This window comes from Pocillopora verrucosa, chromosome 13 (assembly GCF_036669915.1).
Source record: "Pocillopora verrucosa isolate sample1 chromosome 13, ASM3666991v2, whole genome shotgun sequence".
Lineage (NCBI taxonomy): Eukaryota > Metazoa > Cnidaria > Anthozoa > Scleractinia > Pocilloporidae > Pocillopora > Pocillopora verrucosa.
In genome coordinates this window covers 16,789,492-16,811,301 of record NC_089324.1, presented here as the reverse complement: position 1 = coordinate 16,811,301, position 21,810 = coordinate 16,789,492, and the positions used below count along the sequence as shown (strand labels likewise).

General features: G+C 35.8%; 1 protein-coding gene across 1 annotated transcript; it reads left to right on the top strand.

Moving 5' to 3' along the window:
- The first annotated feature begins 1,601 nt into the window (after positions 1–1,601).
- On the top strand, positions 1,602–21,752 carry LOC131794404 (alpha-catulin-like). Its single transcript, XM_059111928.2, has 18 exons — positions 1,602–1,765; positions 1,970–2,341; positions 4,281–4,400; positions 4,834–4,923; positions 5,053–5,217; positions 5,590–5,799; positions 6,324–6,404; positions 7,008–7,166; positions 7,678–7,770; positions 8,221–8,371; positions 15,347–15,414; positions 16,162–16,242; positions 16,844–16,992; positions 17,541–17,589; positions 18,083–18,139; positions 18,268–18,390; positions 19,157–19,240; positions 19,459–21,752. Exons 1-18 carry the CDS (start codon positions 1,688–1,690, stop codon positions 19,642–19,644), a joined length of 2,316 nt encoding a protein of 771 aa, XP_058967911.2. The 5' UTR covers positions 1,602–1,687; the 3' UTR covers positions 19,645–21,752.
- The last annotated feature ends 58 nt before the right edge of the window (positions 21,753–21,810 follow it).

Here is a 21,810-nt window from a genome sequence, read left to right as displayed (position 1 = left end):
AAAATCCAAAATCGGCCACTAGGGTCCAATATCCAAAATCCAAAATCGGCCACTAGTGTCCAAAATCCAAAATCCAAAATCGGCCACTAATATCCAAAATTCAAAATCGGCCACTAGTGTCCAAAATCCAAAATCGGACACTAATGTCCAAAATCCAAAATCAGCCATTAGTGTCAAAATCTAAAATCCAAAATTGGCGACTACTGTCAAATATCCAAATCGGCCACTAGTCTCCAAAATCGAAAATCGGTCACTAGGGTCTAATCTTCAAAATCGGCCATCAGGGTCCAAAATCCAAAATAGGCCGCTAATGTCTAAAATCCAAAATTGGCCATTAGTGTCCAAAATCCAAAATCGGCCACTAGGGTCCAAAATCGGCCACTAGTGAGGCCACTACTAAGCCAAATTTGGACTATGTAGACAAAAACAAATTAATAATAACCAGGGTCTAATCTTCAAAATCGGCCATTAGGGTCCAAAATCCAAAATCGGCCACTGGGGTCCAAAATTCAAAATCCAAAATCGGACACTAGGGTCCAAAATCCAAAATCGGTCAATAGGGTCCAAAGTCGGCCACTGGTGAGGCCACTACTAAGCCAAATTTGGAGTATGTAGATAAAAATAATTATATAGAAAACAGCAAGGGATTTGCTGTGAGGCTAATTTGGTCTTTGAATAATAACAATTTTGACCAGGTTTCCGGCTTGAATGTTTGGAATTGAAAACCGAAAATTCGAACTCGCCCGCTTTAAAAGAAAAAGAAAAATAGTCCAAGTAAAAATCTAAGGCATTGATTTTGTAGGCTAAGGATGGTGAAAATAAAAAAACTGCCAAATTTTATGACTTAGTCATCAATTCCTGTATTTCCTTGGAAGAACTACAGCTACTTACTATCACGCGAGTACTTTAATAAGAGGGATTTTCGAGGGCCTTAAGCTTAATATCACACCTTAGAAAAAAATACAGGTTTTTAGATTTAACGTTAATATTTAATAAGTAAATCTGAAAAGTGTCAGGCAACGCCATTAGGTGGGTTTTAAAAAATCTGTGAAATCCATTAATTTTTTAACGACAAAATTTTACAAATTTTTTTAGAACAACTAAGTTATCGAAAAGTTTTCTCTTAAAAGTATTTCAGGCTTCTAGCCAATATTGAAAATCTAAAAGCTATTTTTCAATTTTGATACTGATGTTGATTTAGATATTTCATTTTCTTATCTCGATTAAATAGGTACACGAAAGTCAATTCAGTCCTTGATTTGAATGTTTGATGAAGCTACAAAGACACTGGCGTAATCATAATCTTTGGCGAAGAATAAAAAAATTGAGATCACGTTTTTCTACTGCGGGGGTGTCTCGTTTTATTTCTACCTAAGACTTTTAAAATCAGACGTATATTTTCAACAATTTTTAGTTAGAGTCCCTCACATCTCCATAAGCCGGCAAATATATTCTAGGGATTATTTTGGTCGAATGTTTTGTTACGGAAATAATGGCGCCAAAATATTCAAGGTCTCCGTAAGCGGCGTATTAGGGCAGTCATGCATGAATTATTGATTGACAGCTACGTATAACAGAACCCCGTGTGTGGTTACTGTTGATCGGAAGTTCGATATGGCGACTAGTTGAGTTTGTTCTAGCCTGATAGGGCCTTCGGGGCTTTAACCGCTAAGCGTTTTAGAGTACAATGGCAAAGTGGGATTCTAAAAACTTAGAAATTCGTAGCAAATCTGTGGAGCAAACTCTGGTGCCCCTTGTGACTCAGGTAATAATTTTTCTCGGCGCTATTTCATCCATGACGGCAGCAGCGGTGTTTCAGCGGGGACTCAAGCTTTTTGTAAACGACAGAAATTCTACATGTATTTGATCTGTGCGGTTGTTTATTCTGATCTCAACGTAAAGTAACTCCTCTGACTTTCATGTTCCACTTGTCACCTACAGTGTTGTGTTTATGTTCTAAAATTCGCAGATAACTACGCTTGTTAACCACAAAGACCATGGTCGGCGATCGGAGAGAGCTTTGAAGGCGATTCATGAGATTGGACGAGTTGTAGCAATTGCTGTCGATCGCTTTGTTAGTGTTGGCGAACAGATTGCATCAGAAAATGAAGACGTGGCTGAAGAAATGCGTACAGCATGTGAAGAAGCCAAGAAATCTGGACAAACAATCTTTAATCTGACAAGTTTTACGGGCGATTCTATTAACGGAGATGGCGTACCGAATGGAACAGATAAAACTAGTATGGTTCGTGCAGCACGATCGTTATTATCTGCTGTAACAAGAGTATTAATAATTGCAGATTCTGTTGTTGTGAAGAGACTGCTGGCAGCAGTTAAAAAGGTACGGGTTGCGAAATATTTGTTTTCGGGAAGTCAGCTTTGTGATAGTTTTGTCTAGCTGTCTCGGCTTCAGTTTGAAGCGATTAATTGGAGATCTTTGTTCAAACGTTGTTTATTCTGTTCCTTAGTTCTTCTTTCAGAAGTGTGCAAACAAAAAGAATTTAAGAAATAACAGTTGATTTCTCCAATTAGAGAAGAATTCGGAAGGTTTTTGCGTGACATTATTTTGAATGAATGTCTTAACCGCAAATTCATGATGAAAAGGAATGCTCTCCGCCAATTTCTGCTAAACGCTTTTCCGTCATTCGACTACGTATTTGGTCTGTTTGAGAATCTTTCAGCGGCAAGGTCACTTCAACGTTTTCGAACAGAATTAACCTCATTTTCTTAAGGTGGAAAAGTTTATTTACAGTTTCTTTTTTTAAATTTTTCCTTCCGTCTGGGAATTAATATTGCATGTTGAAAACCTGCTGAAAGTCAAAAAGCCGAAATTATTCGATATGTTTGAGAATGAATGATCGGAACGCAAAGCGGTTGTTCAAGTATTCGTTGATTGATTACAAAGTTATTGATTACTCACCCATTCTCGCGATTACACCTATTAACATTTCCCACATAATTTCCTCGTGCCTCAATTGAAACTCGACACCACAAAAAAATTTGTCATTGTTCTTAACCAGCCGTCCAATTTCTGATAACTGAGTTGGAAAAAATGTGAGATTCAAACACTCTACAAACCCCCTAAAGAAGTGTATAGTTCTCCCACAAATACCCCTATCAATTGTCTGTAAACAAAAAAACAACTAACCCTTGAAAACTGCAAAGTTTGTCGACTTTATTTTAGTTCATCCGCTTTGTAAGATCAATTTGTGAAACAGGTCTTTTCTTCACGTCTGTTGATATCGTTTAGCAAGATTGTTAAAAAAACGAACTAAGGTGTTTTTTGGCTTCATCCACGGTTGGAAAGTTGTATATATTATCATACACTTCATTTTGTCAAGTGACCTTATCGATGGCTTCATTGACTTGATGTTAATTACCCAGTTAGGCAGGTTAAGGAAAATTGCATTTTTTTTTTTTTTTTTTAATGAATGATCGCCATGTTGTTCTGCTAATTATTTTTCGACCAACTCGGTGGTTTTGTTAGTCATCCTGTTTAAACCTAAATGGTTTATATAATTGTATAGGCACCCTACATTAGTGAATACTGAAATGAACCCTTTCTTAAGATGCGTAGCGTGGGAAAGTGTCAGATTTGTTTATGTATAATTAGGTTAAAACACCAGAGTTCTTATGAAAGATTATTAATACTCAGTACATTCAAGATTTTGTACCCTTGTCTGCAATAAATATTTCTTTTAAATTGGATAGCTTCATAATGATTGATCAAATCTTAGAGTTTCCTCCCTTTGGTTCTTTCGCTAGGTTAGAAAGTTGAAGTTTTAATTTAGACTTACATATACATTCTTACTGTGGTAAAAAATAATCTTATGTGTTAAACATGATTTGTGAGTTCACAGTACACCAACAATGATGAGTTATCAGAGTTATTTTTTAATATGATAAGTTAAAATTTTGCATGCAGTTTGATCAGTTCTTACTTATGATCCGTTAAAAGACAGATGCATAGATGAGATCACCATTCACAATATTTTGCTTTTTTATCTTATAAAACAAACATAGTCCAGGTTTTTGTAGGTCTGTACTACATTATTGGATCATGGAAGACATCAGAATGTTGTTAGAGTACCTGTGACACACATGGTTATGTCTTGTGTACCACTTTTTTGTTCTTACCACATTTTGACCTCATCTGTGATCTATTACTGAACATATGCACAACAACATGGTATCTGTTTGTCAACTAGACAAGAGAATTATTGTGTAACAGGGTAATAGTAAACTTGAAAATAAAGGGGAGGTTGACCTTCCATTTTCAGGTTGATGACAGGCTTAAACAGCTGGAAACTGTGAACACTTTTACAGATTTTGTGCAGGCATTTAGTCAGTTTGGATCTGATATGGTTGAACTTGCTCACTTGTCAGGTGACAGACAAAATGTAAGTTGAAAATAATCTGCGTTTATATATACATTATGACTCAGTGAGGGTTTGAATCCAAATCTACAGTCTCCCTTGCTTGTAATGAGGCATTAAGTCTCTCCTTGAATGAACCTCTCCTAAGGAGTCACTTCCTGTTGTAATCACTTCAGTCTGTGAGTGCTTCCTGTCTGCGATCACTTCCTGTAAGTGAGCACTTCCTGCCAATGATTCTTGATGACCTTAAGTTTGCACAGAAGTTACTGAACCTTTAAGTCATTTTGGGCCAGTGTTTTTGATGGAAATTTTCTTTCGTTTGCAATCCTCTGAAAATGAAATTCATGGCATCTTTTTATGGCAAGTAAAACGAAAAATCCCTATCTATGTTAATGTAGCCATTTGTGTTTGGTATTTTACTATATTAAGTTTTATTTTTTTGTAATTGAACACCCAGGATTTAAAAGATGATACTTTGAAAGCTGAAATGGGAGCTGCCCGGTCTATTTTGGAGAAATCCACAATGATGCTGTTGACAACATCTAAGGTAAACCCTTAACCACCAAACACCTCCCACAGTGGCTCTGTCAAGTAGTGTTATATTAGTATAGTAGTAACCATTAGTAAAAGCTTAATTGGATTATATGATCATAGTTTTGTTTTTTATCATGATTAGACGTGTCTGAGGCATCCAGACTCCAGATCTGCCAAAGGCAACAGAGAAGGTGTTTTCAAGAAGATGAGAGAAGCCATGGCAACAATCACGTCAGTGGTCCAAGACGAACCTAAGGAGGAAGAAGGAGAAAAAGGATGTTTGGCAATGGATTTAGGACATTTTGAAGTGAGTTTCAGGGTACAGAGTACTCTTCAATAAACGTGATTCTAGCAAAATGGAGAATGCTTGCCGTGTATAAATCCAGTACATCACCAAACTTGACTTGGAGTTCTCTGTATGTTAGTTACCATTGCTGAGGAAAGTCCTCAAAATCAAAACTGAGAGGGGTTTCAATCTGATGTTCTCTTTTAATTTAAGCATGATGGGTAAAATAAATTTTATAAACTGGCAGAACAATCCTTTCACCAATTAAATTTTCAAGAATCTCAAGTGATTTTAGTCGGCAATAAGAGGTACTTTGGGCAGTTACTGCCTGAAAAGGAGAACACTGCAGATTCTAGCACAGAATTTTGATTTTCTGTTTTTTTTTTTGGACAGGCTTGCCTAGAGGCATACAAACAAAGCTCACCAGATGACAGTGAATCCAAGATACAATTTCAAAGGGCATTTGCAAATATCCTTGGCGATGTGCAGTCTGTTATTGATTCTCCTCATACAAGGAAAGAGAAGAGAGAGAAAATTGTGGCCTTGTGTGAAAATGCGCAGGATATCATGAAAGACATCTTAGAAAGACAAAAGAACAACAAGGTATCCTTGTACTTATATCCATAAAATTCTCCTTACTGTCAACCATATAATTCTTATAATGTTAGTTCAAAGAATTTATCCCCAATTGATATTTTTCTTTATTTTCATTGCTTATTTGGTTGATATTGTATTGATATTGGTAAGAGAAATTATCTCTTGGTCACTCATGGGAGTTAAAGGGTTATTAATGTAATCATTCACTCACTCGTGCCCATTATGCTGAGTGGCATATAGGGAGGCTTTTTGCTGTTTCCGCAAAATGGGTGTTTTATGGGACAGGGTTGTTAGCCCTGTGCACAACCCCCTAACCTGGAGGACTGGTGGATTGTGCTTCATTGTACCTCTACCCTTTGACCTGTCCGGCTCGGGTAGCCCTACCAGGAGACAAAGCTCAGGGTATTAATGTAATGCACTTGCGAAAAGACTTGCATTAGAATCACATCTGGAAGTACTTGTGCAGCTTGAACTATGGTTTGTCTTAATTTAGCGTGAAATATTAAAGAGTACAAATTATATTTCTCCAGAATGAAGATGCAACTAGTATTGACACATTAGATATGGCATTGCAGAGGATTTGCAAAACTTCAAAAGATCTTAGACATGAGGTATGATTTCTGCAAAGATTGTAAATGATTTTCAATGAATTGAATTGTTTTCTCCTTCCTAACCCTGAGAGAAACTAACATCTAATTTCTCTTTACAGTAACATGGCTGAATCATTCATTAACTTCATGAGAATAAAATAAATGATCACTAACTACAGAAGCTTTGATTGTTCAACAAATTCTCCCTGCCAGGACTGAAGGAAATGTGTAGAGAAGAGTATAGAGAATATGGATACTGATGTTAGGGTGTAAAGGGTTAATACTGTTACATACTGTACTCCTTAAATGAAGAAAAAAAACATATCAAACCAATTTGAAATCATTTCTCCATTATTGTTTCCAATGCTCAAACTCAAATTGAGCTTCTTTCCTCAATGTTTTCAGGAATTAAGGGTTGATTTTTATGCGGTTTATCAACCAAGATTTGTGCATTGCGGTATATGCACATACTGCAATGTTCATATGCTTACAAGTGAAAAGCTTTTAACTATTGACAACTCTGATGACTTGGATAAGGAGTTCTCTTAAAGGGATTTTTCTCAATTGGTAGTGGTTGGAGAGAGCAGTGCATTTTAACTGTAGACATCCCTTTTTTCCCAACAGGTCCATCAAGTTGCTACAGATCAAGTGTTTGAAACATTTTCACATTTGGGTCATAAAAAGTCTTTACCTGCCTTGAGGAATGCAGCTGCATCTGGCAGTTCAGCTCAGCTGGAGAGTCTAGCCAATGTTTTCACACAAGATGCAAAACGACTGCAAGAGGTAAGAAAGAAAGGCTGTTCTCCTTAAACTCATTCATAAAATGTAGGGTATTAAATTGGCAGTGGAGATTAGAGAAATTTCCACTGCAAATGCAGACTTGTCTGTCTAAGTTTCTATTGAGGGCCAAACTGCTAAGACTCTTAAATCTGTGGACAGGACTTGGAGTGCATTCTTCAACACATGCACTCAAAAAATTTGGAAGGTATCTGATGAGTCTTTTCGCCCAAAAACTATTTTTTCTCAAGTAATAAACTCTTCTGTCTACTGTAGGTTCAATTGCCTGACAAAATTTTTCTGGTACTTAATACCATTTTCCTTTTCCACATTTCTTATTAAAACCTTAAACACATGCCCTGACCCCCAACATGGTCAGGCAATTTGAGGTCTTTGTGGGGTCCCCTTTCCCTCTTTGGCTGAGAAAGTGACAAGTCAGCTTCCTTTTGTTCCCAGGTGCATGTTGGGATTGCAATGCACTAAAAGCTTACTGTTGATTTTTTAAAATCTGTTTTAGGTATCCAGGGTTACAAGAAATATGGCGTCCAATAAACCCATGGCTATCACAGCAAAAAAAGTAGAAGAAAATATTGATACGCTTTGTCCCCAGGTATGAATTTTGTCTAGCATTGACTTAATGATTGGAAGATATGTTAGTGTAATAGTCACTGCATTGGACACTAGATTTAAGAGTGCATGCCCTTGCATCAGGTTGTGAGGCAAGGTACTAGACTCTAACAGCTTCTCTTGCTACTCAGGAGTTTGAATGGGCACAATTTAATTGTTAAAGAAGCTTGAGAAAGTACTGGAAGGTCAACAGTGATGTACTAACATCTCTTCTAGTTAAAGTAACAAGGCCTTAGTTTGCTCCATGCCATGAAAACTGGAATAAATTCTTGCTGTTCTTTGAGTTTCATGTGGTCTTTCACATTGGCTACATTTTACAAACTCAAACCTTTCTCCAGTTATGATGATAACAAACTATGAACACAAGTTAGTAATGTGCTAGTCTAAGCACCTTTCTTCTTTTCAATTTTGGAGCACATTCTTCCCCTGTTAGGTTATACATGCTGCAAGAACATTAGCAGCTCATCCTGTCAGCAAGATTGCTCAGGAGAACATGGAAGTCTTTGTGGATGTTTGGGAAGCACAAGTTGAAGAACTTGGCAAAGTGCTGAGACTCATTACTGCTGGTGGAGACCCAAGTAAAAGTAAGTGAACTGCAGAAAAACACAGATGGTGTTGATGAAAGGATACGTTTAGAGCTTCATCCTTATGTGACAACCAAAATAACTAAGAGAGGGCCTGGAGGATGTGAAGGGGGGGGGTAGTATGTGAAGGAATATAGGATGGGAAGGGTGGGGAAGGGTGGATTAGAGAAGAAAAAAAGGCATGAAGCAAAAAATTAAAGATAGAAACCTTTTGTAGTCAATGATTAGCAATGTTGCAATGTTTTCCAGCAGAGTAAGGTGGGGGGGGGGCAACAGGGTTAGGAGCATGAAGGAGTAGGGGATGGAAGGGGTGAGGAGATGAGAGAAGAAATTGCATGAAGTGGAAACTTTGTTATAGAAACCCTTTTTGTTTCCCAGTGAATGGGGGAAGGGGAGTCAAATGTGCAGCAATAGGGAATGTGGAATTGGGGGAGATCCCCCCCTCCGAAAGTTATATAAAGAGAATGGAAGATAACTATCATAGTGAGAATTATTTGTGAGGTTAGTTATGAATAAATTTCTTGAATCATTAACAGTTACTGCTAACTATTACAGTCTACTGCTAACCATTAAAATCAATTTTAATTTAGAGCCATTTTGCTTACATGAAAGCCTGAAACACTTGAGTAAACTCTTCACTCAATTCACCATAATTATAATTGAATTTTATAATGGCATATAGTTTCTGAAATTTATTGTTTAACTTCCACTTTTTTTCTGTTATCAACTCTAAACAGGGCTGTCTTTTAGGATGGAAACATCTGTATAAAAATGTCATCATTTTTAAATTACACCCAAAATAAAATAACATAGTTAAAAAAACCTAATTTTTTAAATTTATATGCAAGAAATTTGCAGTTTGTATGAGATCTTAAATGTTGTTTAATGTAGTAAAATTTTCAAAATTTTCGAGTATTTTGTAGTATGAAATATTTTGCCACTTTTATCACTGTAAATAGATGTATCCTTAAAGAATTGCTGCTCAAAATTGTTTGAATGATTTTTAAATCTCAGATAATTGTGTGAGCCTATAAATGTTGTGAATCAATTTGAACCATTTCTTATAAATATACTTGACTACACAATTAGGTAAACTATGTTTTGAAAACATTTGTAGGTCTTTAATTCCATGTCAAAATTTGTATTCAGTCAATTAAATATCAGTATCAGTAGTAGCTTTTGATAAGAAAATAGGAGTCATGAATAATTTGAGAAACTGTTCTTCCTTCCAATTTACTATTGTAAAATTCACAGCTCATGATTTACAATTTCTTTTCACAATGGCTAAACATCCTAAATGGTTTATGATGTCAATAAACTGACAGAGAGGACAGTTAACCCTTTAACTCCTGTGAGTGACCAAGACAGAATTTCTCCTTACTATATCAATACAATATCATGCAGACAAGTGATGAGAATAAAGTAAAATATTAATTATGGGATTACTAATTGATCCAATGCCAAATTCTCCAAACTAACATAACGAGAATCATTTGGCAGACAGTGAGGAGAATTACTAATGAGATCTTGGGAGTCAAAGGGTTAATTGCTTAAATTAAATAGTTAGGGGTTTACAGGTACCACTAGTCATAGGTTTATAACCACTCAGAACATTCTTTGGATAAGAGGTAATTTGAGATTTCTGGACACAAGTTAAGTTAGCTCATACTGATTATTTTCCCTTGACAGATAGAAAGAATATGTTTCTCTAAATGTTTTTACTCTTAATGAAGCTTTTTCTCACATTTTTCAAAGTAGGTTCCCAGTTAAAAAATTTGTGCAAATAACCGTTAGCAGTAATTTGTTATTACAGGGATTTAAACCTAAATCATTGTTAAATTACATCTTCTTTTACACATTTGGTATGTGCTCTTTGAGACTTTTGCAATCAAACTAAATGTCTTTGATTTTGATTAAAGAAAGCTGAAACTCTCTGAAATTGCGATAAATGTTTTATTTGAAATGTCTCAAAATTTGCTTCATCTTGTATGTAACCACTCAAAACCTCACCCTCACTGATCCACTGACACATTTTGCTGGCTCTGAAAATTACAAATGGCAAAATAACAATCGCCTCTTGTAGTTTTTATAGATTGTGTGCCCCTCACTTGAGGGTTGCAAGGTCTGAAGGGCCTCACAAGGTTATTTTTGCCTGTAAATGTAATTTTGCTTTTTTTTTTAAGAAAAAGAGCAGTAAGACAATTGTTAAATATCTATGCACCAAAAAGCTTGAATGCCATCTTCAAACAGATACTGTGGATCAGATGTCAGCAACTATTGTTTCAAAGAAATGTTGCCAAGAAACTTTCGGCCTGAAAACAATTTTTTTGTTTGACTTTGATGATCACTTCCACTATTGTCAACAAGAGTTTCCAAAGAGTCCTTTTTCAGGATTATTCTCATTCAGACAACCTCACATTCTTGTTAGTGTTCACTATACACTGAATCATGTTTTCTTCAGTGTGAAACATGTTGATTCAGTTAAAAATCATTGTGGGAAGTAGACTTTTAAGAACAGCACAGAGAAGCAGCCGAGGGATTCATCAGCATCACCGTAAGTCCTTCTGTAAGCGCCCTCCTCTAGGCAGGCTATTAAAAATTGCTGGGCATCATTATCTTTTGGAGGAGTAAAAGCCCCAATAAATACCTTTTGCTAACCAAGTTTGAGGTCTGTACTGTAAGCATATGGACCTAGTTTTTACCACTTGGATTTATGGCTCAAGCACAAAGTGCATGGGGCATAGATCTGAGCACAATGAAACAACATTCCGTAACTTACAGTACTGGCAGAGAAAAGAAGGTTTGTAAGATATTTTATTTTTGGATTCAAATAGAGAGGGAAGATTTTGACTTTAAAAAAATCCTTACTTTTCTCCTACAAGTGAAAATCATGAAATTATTTGCAACACAAATTATTTTGGCCTCTTGGTCATTCTGTGGCTAAGAATTTGCGCCATAGGGGAAGGGCGCTTACTAGAGGTGGGTGCTTGCACAAGGAGTTACGGTGAGTTCTTAAACCTTTACACCCTAACATCAGTATTCATATTCTCCATACAGTTCTCTGTACATTTATTAATGTGTTGACAAGGAGAATTTGTCCAACAATCAAGAGTTTCTTTAGGTGGTGATCATTTCCTTTATTCTCATGACATTGATGTGTGATTCAGTGGTGATATTGTAAGGAGAAATTAGATGTTAGTCGCTCTTAAGGGTTAAAGGGTTAAACTTCCTGGCTGTAAATTTGTTTTAGTGCTGGATATTTTTTTTATTGGTGATTTTCTTAATTGCACTTGTTACAGCACAACACATCTTTTGTCTTATGTATTAACTGGATCTGTTTTAACATGCAATATAACCTCTAACTAATGCTCCTGTTTAAACTTGTTAGGAAATCTTTGCAGTGATTCTTAACAACTTTTGAGCTGAAATAAATTGTAAATAACGTAATGTAAAATAACAAAAGCTCTGTGTTTAGCTAACATCTATTTAACAAATAACATCCTAATCTGTAACAATGGTTATCTTTAACCCTTTAACTCCCAAGATCTCATTAGTAATTCTCCTTACTGTCTGCCAAATGATTCTCATCATTCAACACTTTGACTAACATCATAAGAATTATGTGGCAGATAGAAAGGAGGATTACTACTGAAATCTTGGGAACGAAAGGGTTAAATTGGGTTGATATGTCATACCTTTCACTACCAATTCTCCTTACTGTCTGCCATACATTTGTCATACTGTCAGTTGTAAGAATTAGGTTTTGAATCAAAAAGTAATCCCCAATTGACATTTTACTTTATTCACATCACCTGTTTGCTTGATATAGTAATTGGTATTGCAGCAAGGAATTACTTCTTGGTTATTTGAGGGAGAGGGTTAAGGAGAAATTCCTTTTCTATTGGTGAAAGCTTTGGTATATCTGGTGTTTGCTGCTTTAGATAGGTTTTTAAACAAGGGGGCACCTTTTTGTGGGTACTGTGCTCTTTTGAATAAAAATGTCTTTTGTTTTATTACTTTTTTTTTCTAAAATAAATGTTACTTTCCCCTTTGTGATGAATTTTGGCCTTTTTGATTTTGGTCCTTCAGTCCATTGCATAACTTTTTGAAAAACATTCTTGAAACTAGAAGTAAGTCACATGCCAGCTCTCGCTGACTACCAAGAAACTTTCTTGAATAGGAAACAAATCCCCTGGTCTCTTACACTACTTAACCCTTTAACTCCCATGAGTGACCAAGACAGAATTTCTTCTTACTATATCTATACAATATCATGCAGACAAGTGATGAGAATAAAGAAAAATATTAATTATGGGATTACTAATGGATCTGATACCAAATTCTCCAAACTAACATAATAAGAATCATTTGGCAGACAGTAAGGAGAATTACTAATGAGATCTTGAAGATTAAAGGATTAAATCAACAGTGTGCACACTGGGTACATGTGTATGAGGCAGGGTTGTACAACTGAGTTTGAGGACTCAAATATGCTGGCTGTGTCAAAGAGCACTTCTTGATTGAGTGGCATAAAACCAAACCCAAAGTAATCACTGGCCAACCAGAAGACAAGAAAGTAACTTTGCAGAGCAATTGAGAATTCATAGTAAAACTGAGCAAACTGCCTAAAGTGCAGGAAAAGGTGTGCAGTAGAGTCATGATTGGTTTCAGCTTTGCATTTGATTAGTTGAGAGAGTGGCATTAGTGTTTTGGAACAATCACAGAGTGGAGTTAAACAAAAGCAAAACAATTTCTGCTTACTTTTGACACTCAATCAAAAATTGTTTTTAATTAAAAACAGTCACTATTTGGGTGGGCATCAGATAGCATTGACCCTATACTGATAAAACACTTCGTAGCCATGGCATAAATGGATTATTAAGTTTTTATTCTTATAGATATAATTTCAAAAAATGAATAATACATGATTATGTTATTAATCAAGTCGTTTAATTTTTTCAGGAAGTCCTGGCAGCCGCCATAAAAGAAGTTCCTACAATGCTGTTTATGCCACTCTTTAACGGCTGCTGTAAAGGACAACTGTCTGCTGACTGTTGTTTGATATATCTTGTAGGCATTGCTACTGTTATAATTCTGTGTTCCCTGAAAATTACTTTTACTAAATACAAAAGAGGAAAATAACTATTTTTAATGAATATGGTTAATTTATATCAATATGAATATTTCATGGTTTAAAAAAATTTTTTTTTGATAAAAAAATGAAAATATATTCATAGACAAGTTTCTTTTTTTTTATAATTTTTTTTAATGCCACATTTTCCTGGCACAAGGTGCAAAAAAGGACATAAACTTAGCAATAGTAGTGCTTTATTTGCCTGTTGTTAATTCCATGGCTACCTCCACCCACCCTTGACATGTGAGAGATGACAGCCTAGTTTCTCATTACAATTTTCATGTTTTACTAAGAAAGAAAGTAAGGAGAAGAAAAAGAGTATCATAATCCTGTGTGTCAGTTTTGTTGGAGATAGATATGCCTCATCTACTGACTGACTGTGGTTGCTAAATTTTAAATTTTGCTCATTTTCATCATTTATTGGGAAGAAAAACTTCAAGTATGGTATCCAACAATTCCAAATTTCATCTTTTTCTATTCCATGTATCCCTAATATTTGACGTCTTTCTTTTATTTGGTATGGTTTAATACCCAACTTGCAAAATGTTTTTAATTTTTCTTTCTAATCTAGAGGAAAGGTAGTTTCAAAAACAGATTTCTTCTAGAGTATACATGCTAATTAATTTTTCAATCGGTAGGCATGCAGCGTATGATAATTTTCTTAAAAATTCTCACATTTGTGACAGTTCTATACTTATATCTGAAATTTGTTTATGAAATCCTTTAAAAAAGATTCATTTGCCAATCAGATATCATTGTAATTCTGTCTTATTATTTGTTAAAGCTTCAATTTTAGAGAGTTCTAACATTTTTCAAATTTTGGGTAGGGATAAAAAATAATCATCTTCCTATATATACTTTTGGTAGATCTATTGTAACTTTTAGTAAAAATGAACTTTTTAGGAAGCTTTACAAGAAATGAAAATAAATTTAATTGTTTTGAATGTTTGATGTCCTTTTATTGCATCAGGCACTTTTGTTAGTTGTGTCTGGTCTTTTCATGATGGGGAACATTAGGAGAGATGGGAAGAGAGAAGAGGGGTGGGGTGGGGTGGGGTCAGTTGTCACTCCTTTCCATACTGCCTTTGTGGTTTCCACTTCATTGCTTGCCTCTTCCAATGGCCCCTTCACCCTTGCATATCTCAAGGACCAGTGAAGGACTGGTTTACTGTAGGTACCATGTTAATGTTAGCAACTAGTAGATTTGATCTGAGAATTAATTTCACAGTTCATGTATGATTTTCATTTAAGACATAAAAACTGGAGAACATTAGATTACAATGCAATATTTGCATCACTATCAAGTCTGAATATGACAGTGATCTTCACAGTAATGAACACTACTTATTGAGCAGTAGTGACATACTGAGCTGAAAAACATTCAGGCCTGTATAGGAGTTGAACTCATGACCTCTAAGATACTGGTGCAACAGTGTTGAGTATGTTATCTTCCTATTATGAAGAAACTTATGTTGAAGCATATTGTGTTACAAAACATAATGGAAACCTGATTAGATTTGTCAATGGGAGACTCTTCCTTTAACTGCTAAAAGTGACTAGCATCTAATTATTTCTCCTCCAACCTTACCTCACCCCTGAATCAAACATTAAGGCCTGGAGAATGAAGGAAGTAATCCCCAGCTAAAGAGGCTTTTTATCATTAAACAAATTCTTCCTGTCAGCATTTTAGGAAATATAAGGAGAAAAACAGAAGAAAATGCACACTGATGTGAGGGTGTTAAGGGATAACTGAGAAACTTGTGTCATGTTGGAGGATGTCTTGTAACACTTGGGTTTCTTCATGTTATTTTATGTTAAGGGCAGTGTTGCTTTTACTTTAGATGTTGTGGCAGAAGAAGAAAGTCAGGGGCTAAGGAAAACAAGTGAATCTCGTGTAGAGCAACTTCTGGTAAGCAACTTTGATTGTTGATTTCATAAACACTTTAAGTGTTCTACTGTTATTCAGAATTTGAAGGGAGGTCTGTTTACCAATACTTTGAAGTGGAGAGTTGTATCATGAAAGTAACCATGAAAGTAAACAATTGTTTGAAAACAATAGTTATAGGCAGCCCTAATTAGTTTCTGGTTTTTAAGCTTTGTTTATGTTAGTTGGTGGTTAGGCCTCTTGCTCTTCCTTAACCTTCTCACTCCCAAGATCTCATCAGTAATTCTCCTTACTGTCTACCATACAGTTCTTGTGATGTTAGTTTGGAGAATTTGGTATTGGATCAACTTATAATCCCCTAATTGACATTTGTCTTTATTCTCATCACTTGTCTGCTTGATATTGTATTGAAATTGTAAGGAGAAATTCTGTCTTGGTCACTCATGGAAGTTAAAAGGTTAATCTCCAAGATCTCATTAGTAATTCTCCTTACAGTGTCACTAAGAGTCAGACGTGTAAATCAAGTGAGTCCAGATATGCTATGAAAACTAAAACTAAATTATTGTAGCATACCTGGCCTCACTTGATTTACACCTCTGACGTAGTATCGCTGTTTGGATGTTTCCTCAAGTTATCAGAAAAGTTAACAACAATCCTGCAACAGTTATTGGTTTTAAGGTATCCTGAAGTTTATTGTGATTGGTTGGTATAAGATATAATTGAAGGAATCATACCAGGCTTCATGCTAAAATATCTTGTAACATTTGACAGCAAAAGTCGTCCAGTAGAAGAAGTAGCAGTGCTTCAGTTGAAGAAAATGACGAACCTGAGAAAGCAGTGGTTGATTCACAGGTAAATTTTATGGGAGAGCTCTAACATGGAATAACTATGGGAAAGATGATATTCATGATTCATTTTTCTGTGCCATATCTACTGGGGCCTTCATGTGTATGGGCAGATCCAGGGAGTTTTGACAGGGGTTCCAAACGTTGATACCCTCACAGACATGTGGAATTAATTTAGTGTGTTTCAATCAAAAATGAAAAAAAAATAGCCTGTTGAGCTGGATTTTGACCTCCTATCGCTGAAAGAAATTTTGGTTTCAGTCATGCCATAAAAATATTCACGGGCCTGAATAGGTGGTGGGACCCACCTTAATCTACTACCAGGCCTCACATAGGTGGCGGGACCCACCTTAATCTACTACCAGGCCTCACATACTCCTACATTAGTTTCTTGCCAGCATTCAGGTGGATGCTGAGCTGTTTTATTATATTACAGCTTTTAATTTTTTTTTTCCACGATAGGGGGGGGTATATGCCCTAGAGTAACACCTCATTCCCCTTCCCCAGATGCACCCTTTGTATACAGGCAGCTGATGACCATTGAGAAAGACTTGAAACAATAAAAAAAGAGGTTCAGAAAGAGTATGAAAGTAATTTTTTTTACTTAGGAACAAGAGAAGCTTGGCAAACTTATTACTAATGTTAACTTAATGACATCGCAACTTGAGCTGCACTACTTTGAAGACACAGATAACGAAATAGTCATTAGAGCAAGAGAGATGTCAGAGATGGTCAGTGAAATGTATCTCTTTACAAGGTATGACTCTTTGTCGCTCATGTAACATTAAGAAAAATAGGTTTGCCACAATTTCTAGTAGCAGATGTAGTCACTGCTTTAACCCTTGAAGTCCACTAGTGACCTGGGGAGAATTTTTCCTTACATTATCAATACAATATCAAGCAGACAAGATATCAGTTAAGGGATAACTAGTTGATCTAATACCAAATTCTCCAAACTAACCTCATATGAACTGTATGGCAGACAGTAAGGAGAATTACTAATGAGATCTTGGGAGTTAAAGGGTTTAACTTTCTTTCTGCCATACATGCCCATTTAAAGAAGTCAAGTGAATTTGCGGTTTTTTTTGTATGAAACATCTTAGATGGCCTAAAATCTGATGGGCTTATCAAGCCCTTCTAACTAGTCCAGCTTCTTACAAAACTGACCATGGAATTTTTTCTGCACTATTCATGACAAAGGGGAAAATGACAAGCCAGCAGAAGTAATTAACTGTAAGTTAAAGAAACTGAGATGAGTTCTTAGCCGAGAGCTTGTGCTAATCAGCAGATTCCTTTAACTTACAGGGGAGAGGGATCTCTTAAAACCACAGAGGATCTATTTGAAGCTTCCCAAGTGAGTAAATTGAATTATTTGGACATATGTTTTGTATGATGTAATGCACCAAGTTATGTTTGGTCATACGTGCTTAATGTCCTGTATAATCTTAGAGTCTTCCAAGACAAATACACCTGCTCGTTTTCTATAGTTTGCTACACCTCTCAGATAAAAAGTGAATTTGGATCTGTTTTCTTTAAAGAGAAATCATTGAAATGCCATCTCAATTGCAAAAAGAAAAATTATTACTGGATTCTTTGTCCAGGAATATTTGTATTTTTGAGAATTTGTTTCCATTTAGCAACCTTTATTTTGTGGACAGAGACTGTGGCAAAATTGTCCTGAAATAAATTTAGGGGGTGGGGCTTAGTAAATGACCCAAAATGAAAAACATTTTCAGATACCAAACTTACAGAGAATTTGCATGTTTGATATTTCAACCCATTAGGAAAACTACTAATAGAAAGAAGATTTATTTTAAATTTGTGATCTTAATATTTTGTCTACACAGAATTTTGCAGATGCAGGCAAGGCACTTCACAGAGTTGCAAGAAAATATGCCTCAAAGGTATTTAAAAGAACTGCTGGTCTCAACAATTGTTACCAAAGAAATTATGATAAAAATTTCAAAAAGTTTTTCTGAAGTTGCCCATCGGTCAAGGGATTTGGACTTACAATGTTTCTATTGGTTTCCAGGCAGAAGAAAACCCAATGAAAAAAGAGTTGTTAAGATATGTGGATAAAATCCCTGCCTATTGTCATCAACTCTTGTTCACAAGCAGATCACTAGCAGTTGGGCAGTCAGCTTGCTGTAGAAAGGTATGTTACTAAACCAGCAGTTTATAATATATAATTTATAATATTTTACTTTTTCAACTTACTTTTTGACTTATCCTGGTGGAGTGCCACCTTGTCATAACTTGCCAGGAGTTCCACCCATTCATCCCCAGGATTTTTCCCCCAGGATTTTGCCCTCAGAATTTCACCCTTAGGGGTTCATCACCCTTAAGGGGTTTGTGACCCTTAGGGGGGTTCATCACCCTTAGGGGGGTTCATCACCCTTAGGGGGTTCATCACCCTTAGGGGGTTCATCACCCTTAGGGTTTCACCCCATGGGATCTCAGCCCCTAAGATTCCCCCCCCTGGAAATGTTGTCAGTTTCTTAAGGTAAATTTGCATGCTACTTCGTTGTTGTATCAATTGTCAGGAGACATTGTAGTTTGTTAATGTTATCCACCCAATTGCAGAGTGGTACAGGGGAGGGGAGGGAATGTAGATAGGTTTAACTGATGTTTAGATGAACCTTTAGCTGCTACACATTTCCTTGTAAAGCAGTTACTAGAATTTGATGTTAGATCAAGATAACAACTTTATGTGATACACTTGAATATTCTCATTACCTGTTTGCTGGATAATGTATGGGTATTATAAGGAGAAATTACATGTTAATCACTGCTGGGAGTTAAAGGGTAAGAATAAGGAGATTTTCAGCAATTAAAATGTGTTTACAGTAGGTTGGCTGTAACTGACTGGTGTAAATATTTTTGTACAAGGATTAAGACAAATTGAAACTTTCCATCTACAGGTGTGGGGAGTAATGCATTTAACAAAGAACGTAATAAAAATTGTGGCACGAGTTGTTAACAGCTGTTACCTGTTAGCTGAAAGGGTAAGTTAAGTTAAAAAAAAATTAATTGACAAATATGGGGCCAGAATGTTTTATGTGTATATACAATTGCAAACCATAATTTCATGACTATTTTCCGCACCCCAAAACAAAATGAAAGATCAGCTAGGCTTCTGTCTCAGCTTGTTCGCTTCAGTACTGCATTCAATATTTTACCCTTTAAAATTTAAAACTTTAGGTTAAATGTCTTTTCTTTGTAGAATTCTCCTCTCAAATTACCCCCAGACCAAAGATTATGGCAGATAGATGAGAGTATTTTCTCAGAGGAGTCTTCAATAGGAACAATATCAAGACGTTCTTCACTACAGAGCCTTGAGAACAATGAAAGTGAGCTAAGAACAACTGTAGAGGATTCAAATGGAGTTGTGATGAAGACAGAACTGTAATGTTAAAGCCAGGAGAATAATGCTCAATAATTAAACTCGTATTGTCCAATGAGAAATAGCTCATCAGACAACTATCTTGTTGCCATGAAAACAGATCATGTGCTTAGCAACATCTTCAATGCAACAAGCAGACAGAGTGTTAGATCACATACAAAATATTCCCTCAACAGAAGACAGTTTTTGTTCTTCCCAAATGAGCCTCATTTTTTAAGGGGACTTCCTAGAACAGAAGTGTAACATTTTGTTCTTTTTGAGTAAATATGTATGGCACATACATAGGATGCCCTTTCAGCGATGTCCAATGCATCCCAACTCAAAAGTAAAAACAAAAATGACCATCAAAGCAAATATTTGAAGTAACAGGATTTTTCCCCTTGCAATATTTTAATAAGATAATTTGGTTTTACCAAGTGAAATAATAAGGTAAATTGGCCACCCTAAAGAGTTACTACAGCTGACATTTCAAGCACGGCCCTGCATCAGAGCAAAAGACTAACACTTGCTTTGACAAAGGGGTAGCACTCAGAATGTCTACTTTTGAAAGTCTCTATGGTGGCCAATCTACATTATCAACTTGGTGGATAAAACCAAATTATTTTGTAATACACCCCACCGCCACAGCACCACAGTTTCTTTGGAGACTTACCCCCTTAAAATATTTTAATAAGTAAAGCTTAGTATATTGAGCTTTTGGAGTACAATACTGAGAAATATGTTTATAAATTATCATCCATTAGGTTTTTATTTACTTTCATCTTCAATATCATTTATTTACCTCTTCACTTAATACCTTATTTTTATCCATTACGGTACAGTTAATTTCCTGCTTCAGTTGGTATTAGTAAGTCTTCTCTTTCTCCTGTTGGTCTCAAATTCAATTTAGTCAAAACCCAGATGAACTTGTTAAAATTCAATTTGGTTTTGTCATCTGAGTTGATAATGTGAATTGGCTGCTGTAAAGAGTTTCTAATGCTGATGCTTGAAAGTCAGTTTCAGAGACTCTTTGTGGTGGCCAATTTACATCATCAACTTGGTTGATAAAACTAATTTGAATTGTTATACCTCCTGATAATGCAGCACCACAGGTTTTTTTTAATAAACTTACCCCTTTTGAACATGTTAAAGTTGGGTTTAAACATTTCAGTAATGTACTTACATTTTCATCACAAGAGAAATTCTATACAGTGGCCAATTTTATTTCCAACTCAGTTGATAAACCAATTTAAATTGTTATACCCCCTGATAACCCAGCACCACAGTTTCTTAAGAAAGGTACCCCCTTTGAACATGTTGAAGTTGGGTTTATACATTTCAATTTTGTACGTTACATTTTCATCTCTGAAGAACGGTTCAGGACAACTTTGTTGCAATTCACTTAATGAGTAAAACATCTTTTTCATAAGAGTTTGTTTTGAAAAAATAATAAGTTCAAATGCAATTAAGTTTGAAGTTATGATCAAAGTGAGCTAGGAGAGGTTTGCAAAGGGTCTGGCTTTATTAATGATCACTGCTAAACCACTTGCAGGCCTCTCACAGACTTACTTTGCCCAAGACCTTAAACTTACTTGCAGGCAAAGTACTTGTGCTGCAGCACTGATAGCAAGGGCATGCTCATAAGCTAGAAATTTAATGTCAGTTGTAACATTTTGCATATGAGTATGAAGTGACATTGTAACATTGTTGGTGTTATTGTATGCAGTTGTAACATGATTGTTGATCAGTGTTACTGTTCTCAGGAAGTTAACCCCCAGTTTGAAAAAAAAAAATTCCTGAGCAGTGTGTTGAGTATTTGTGGCATGAAATAAATTTATCAACATTTGCAAATGGCTACAGGATTTCATTATCGTACTGTGAATGACTTGCGTAGAAGTGATGTGGAATTTTTCTCCCAGTTTTGAGCACAGAGGAGCTCAGAGAACTAAAGATGGATTAAGCTCACATCAACACATGTCTATTACAGTGTAATTCTTGCAGTTTTCATGATCACTGTCATCACCCCTATAATTACCAGCATCAACCTTGTTATCAACATCAACATCATCATCATTATTGTTATCATTGTTATTCCTGTCATTATCATTATCAATACACAAGGAGGGGTAAACATTGACTGCTTCATGGCTTCATTCTATGCCCCCAAAATACCTGTATTTCTGTCTAAAGTTA

Bases quoted from the DNA above. Each gene is read 5' to 3' on its own strand.
- LOC131794404 (XM_059111928.2), top strand. From the start codon at position 1,688: ATGGCAAAGTGGGATTCTAAAAACTTAGAAATTCGTAGCAAATCTGTG. The intron at 8,372-15,346 runs GTAAGTGAACTG...CTTTTACTTTAG, and splicing joins TGGTGGAGACCCAAGTAAAA to ATGTTGTGGCAGAAGAAGAA. The intron at 16,993-17,540 runs GTATGACTCTTT...TTTAACTTACAG, and splicing joins GAAATGTATCTCTTTACAAG to GGGAGAGGGATCTCTTAAAA.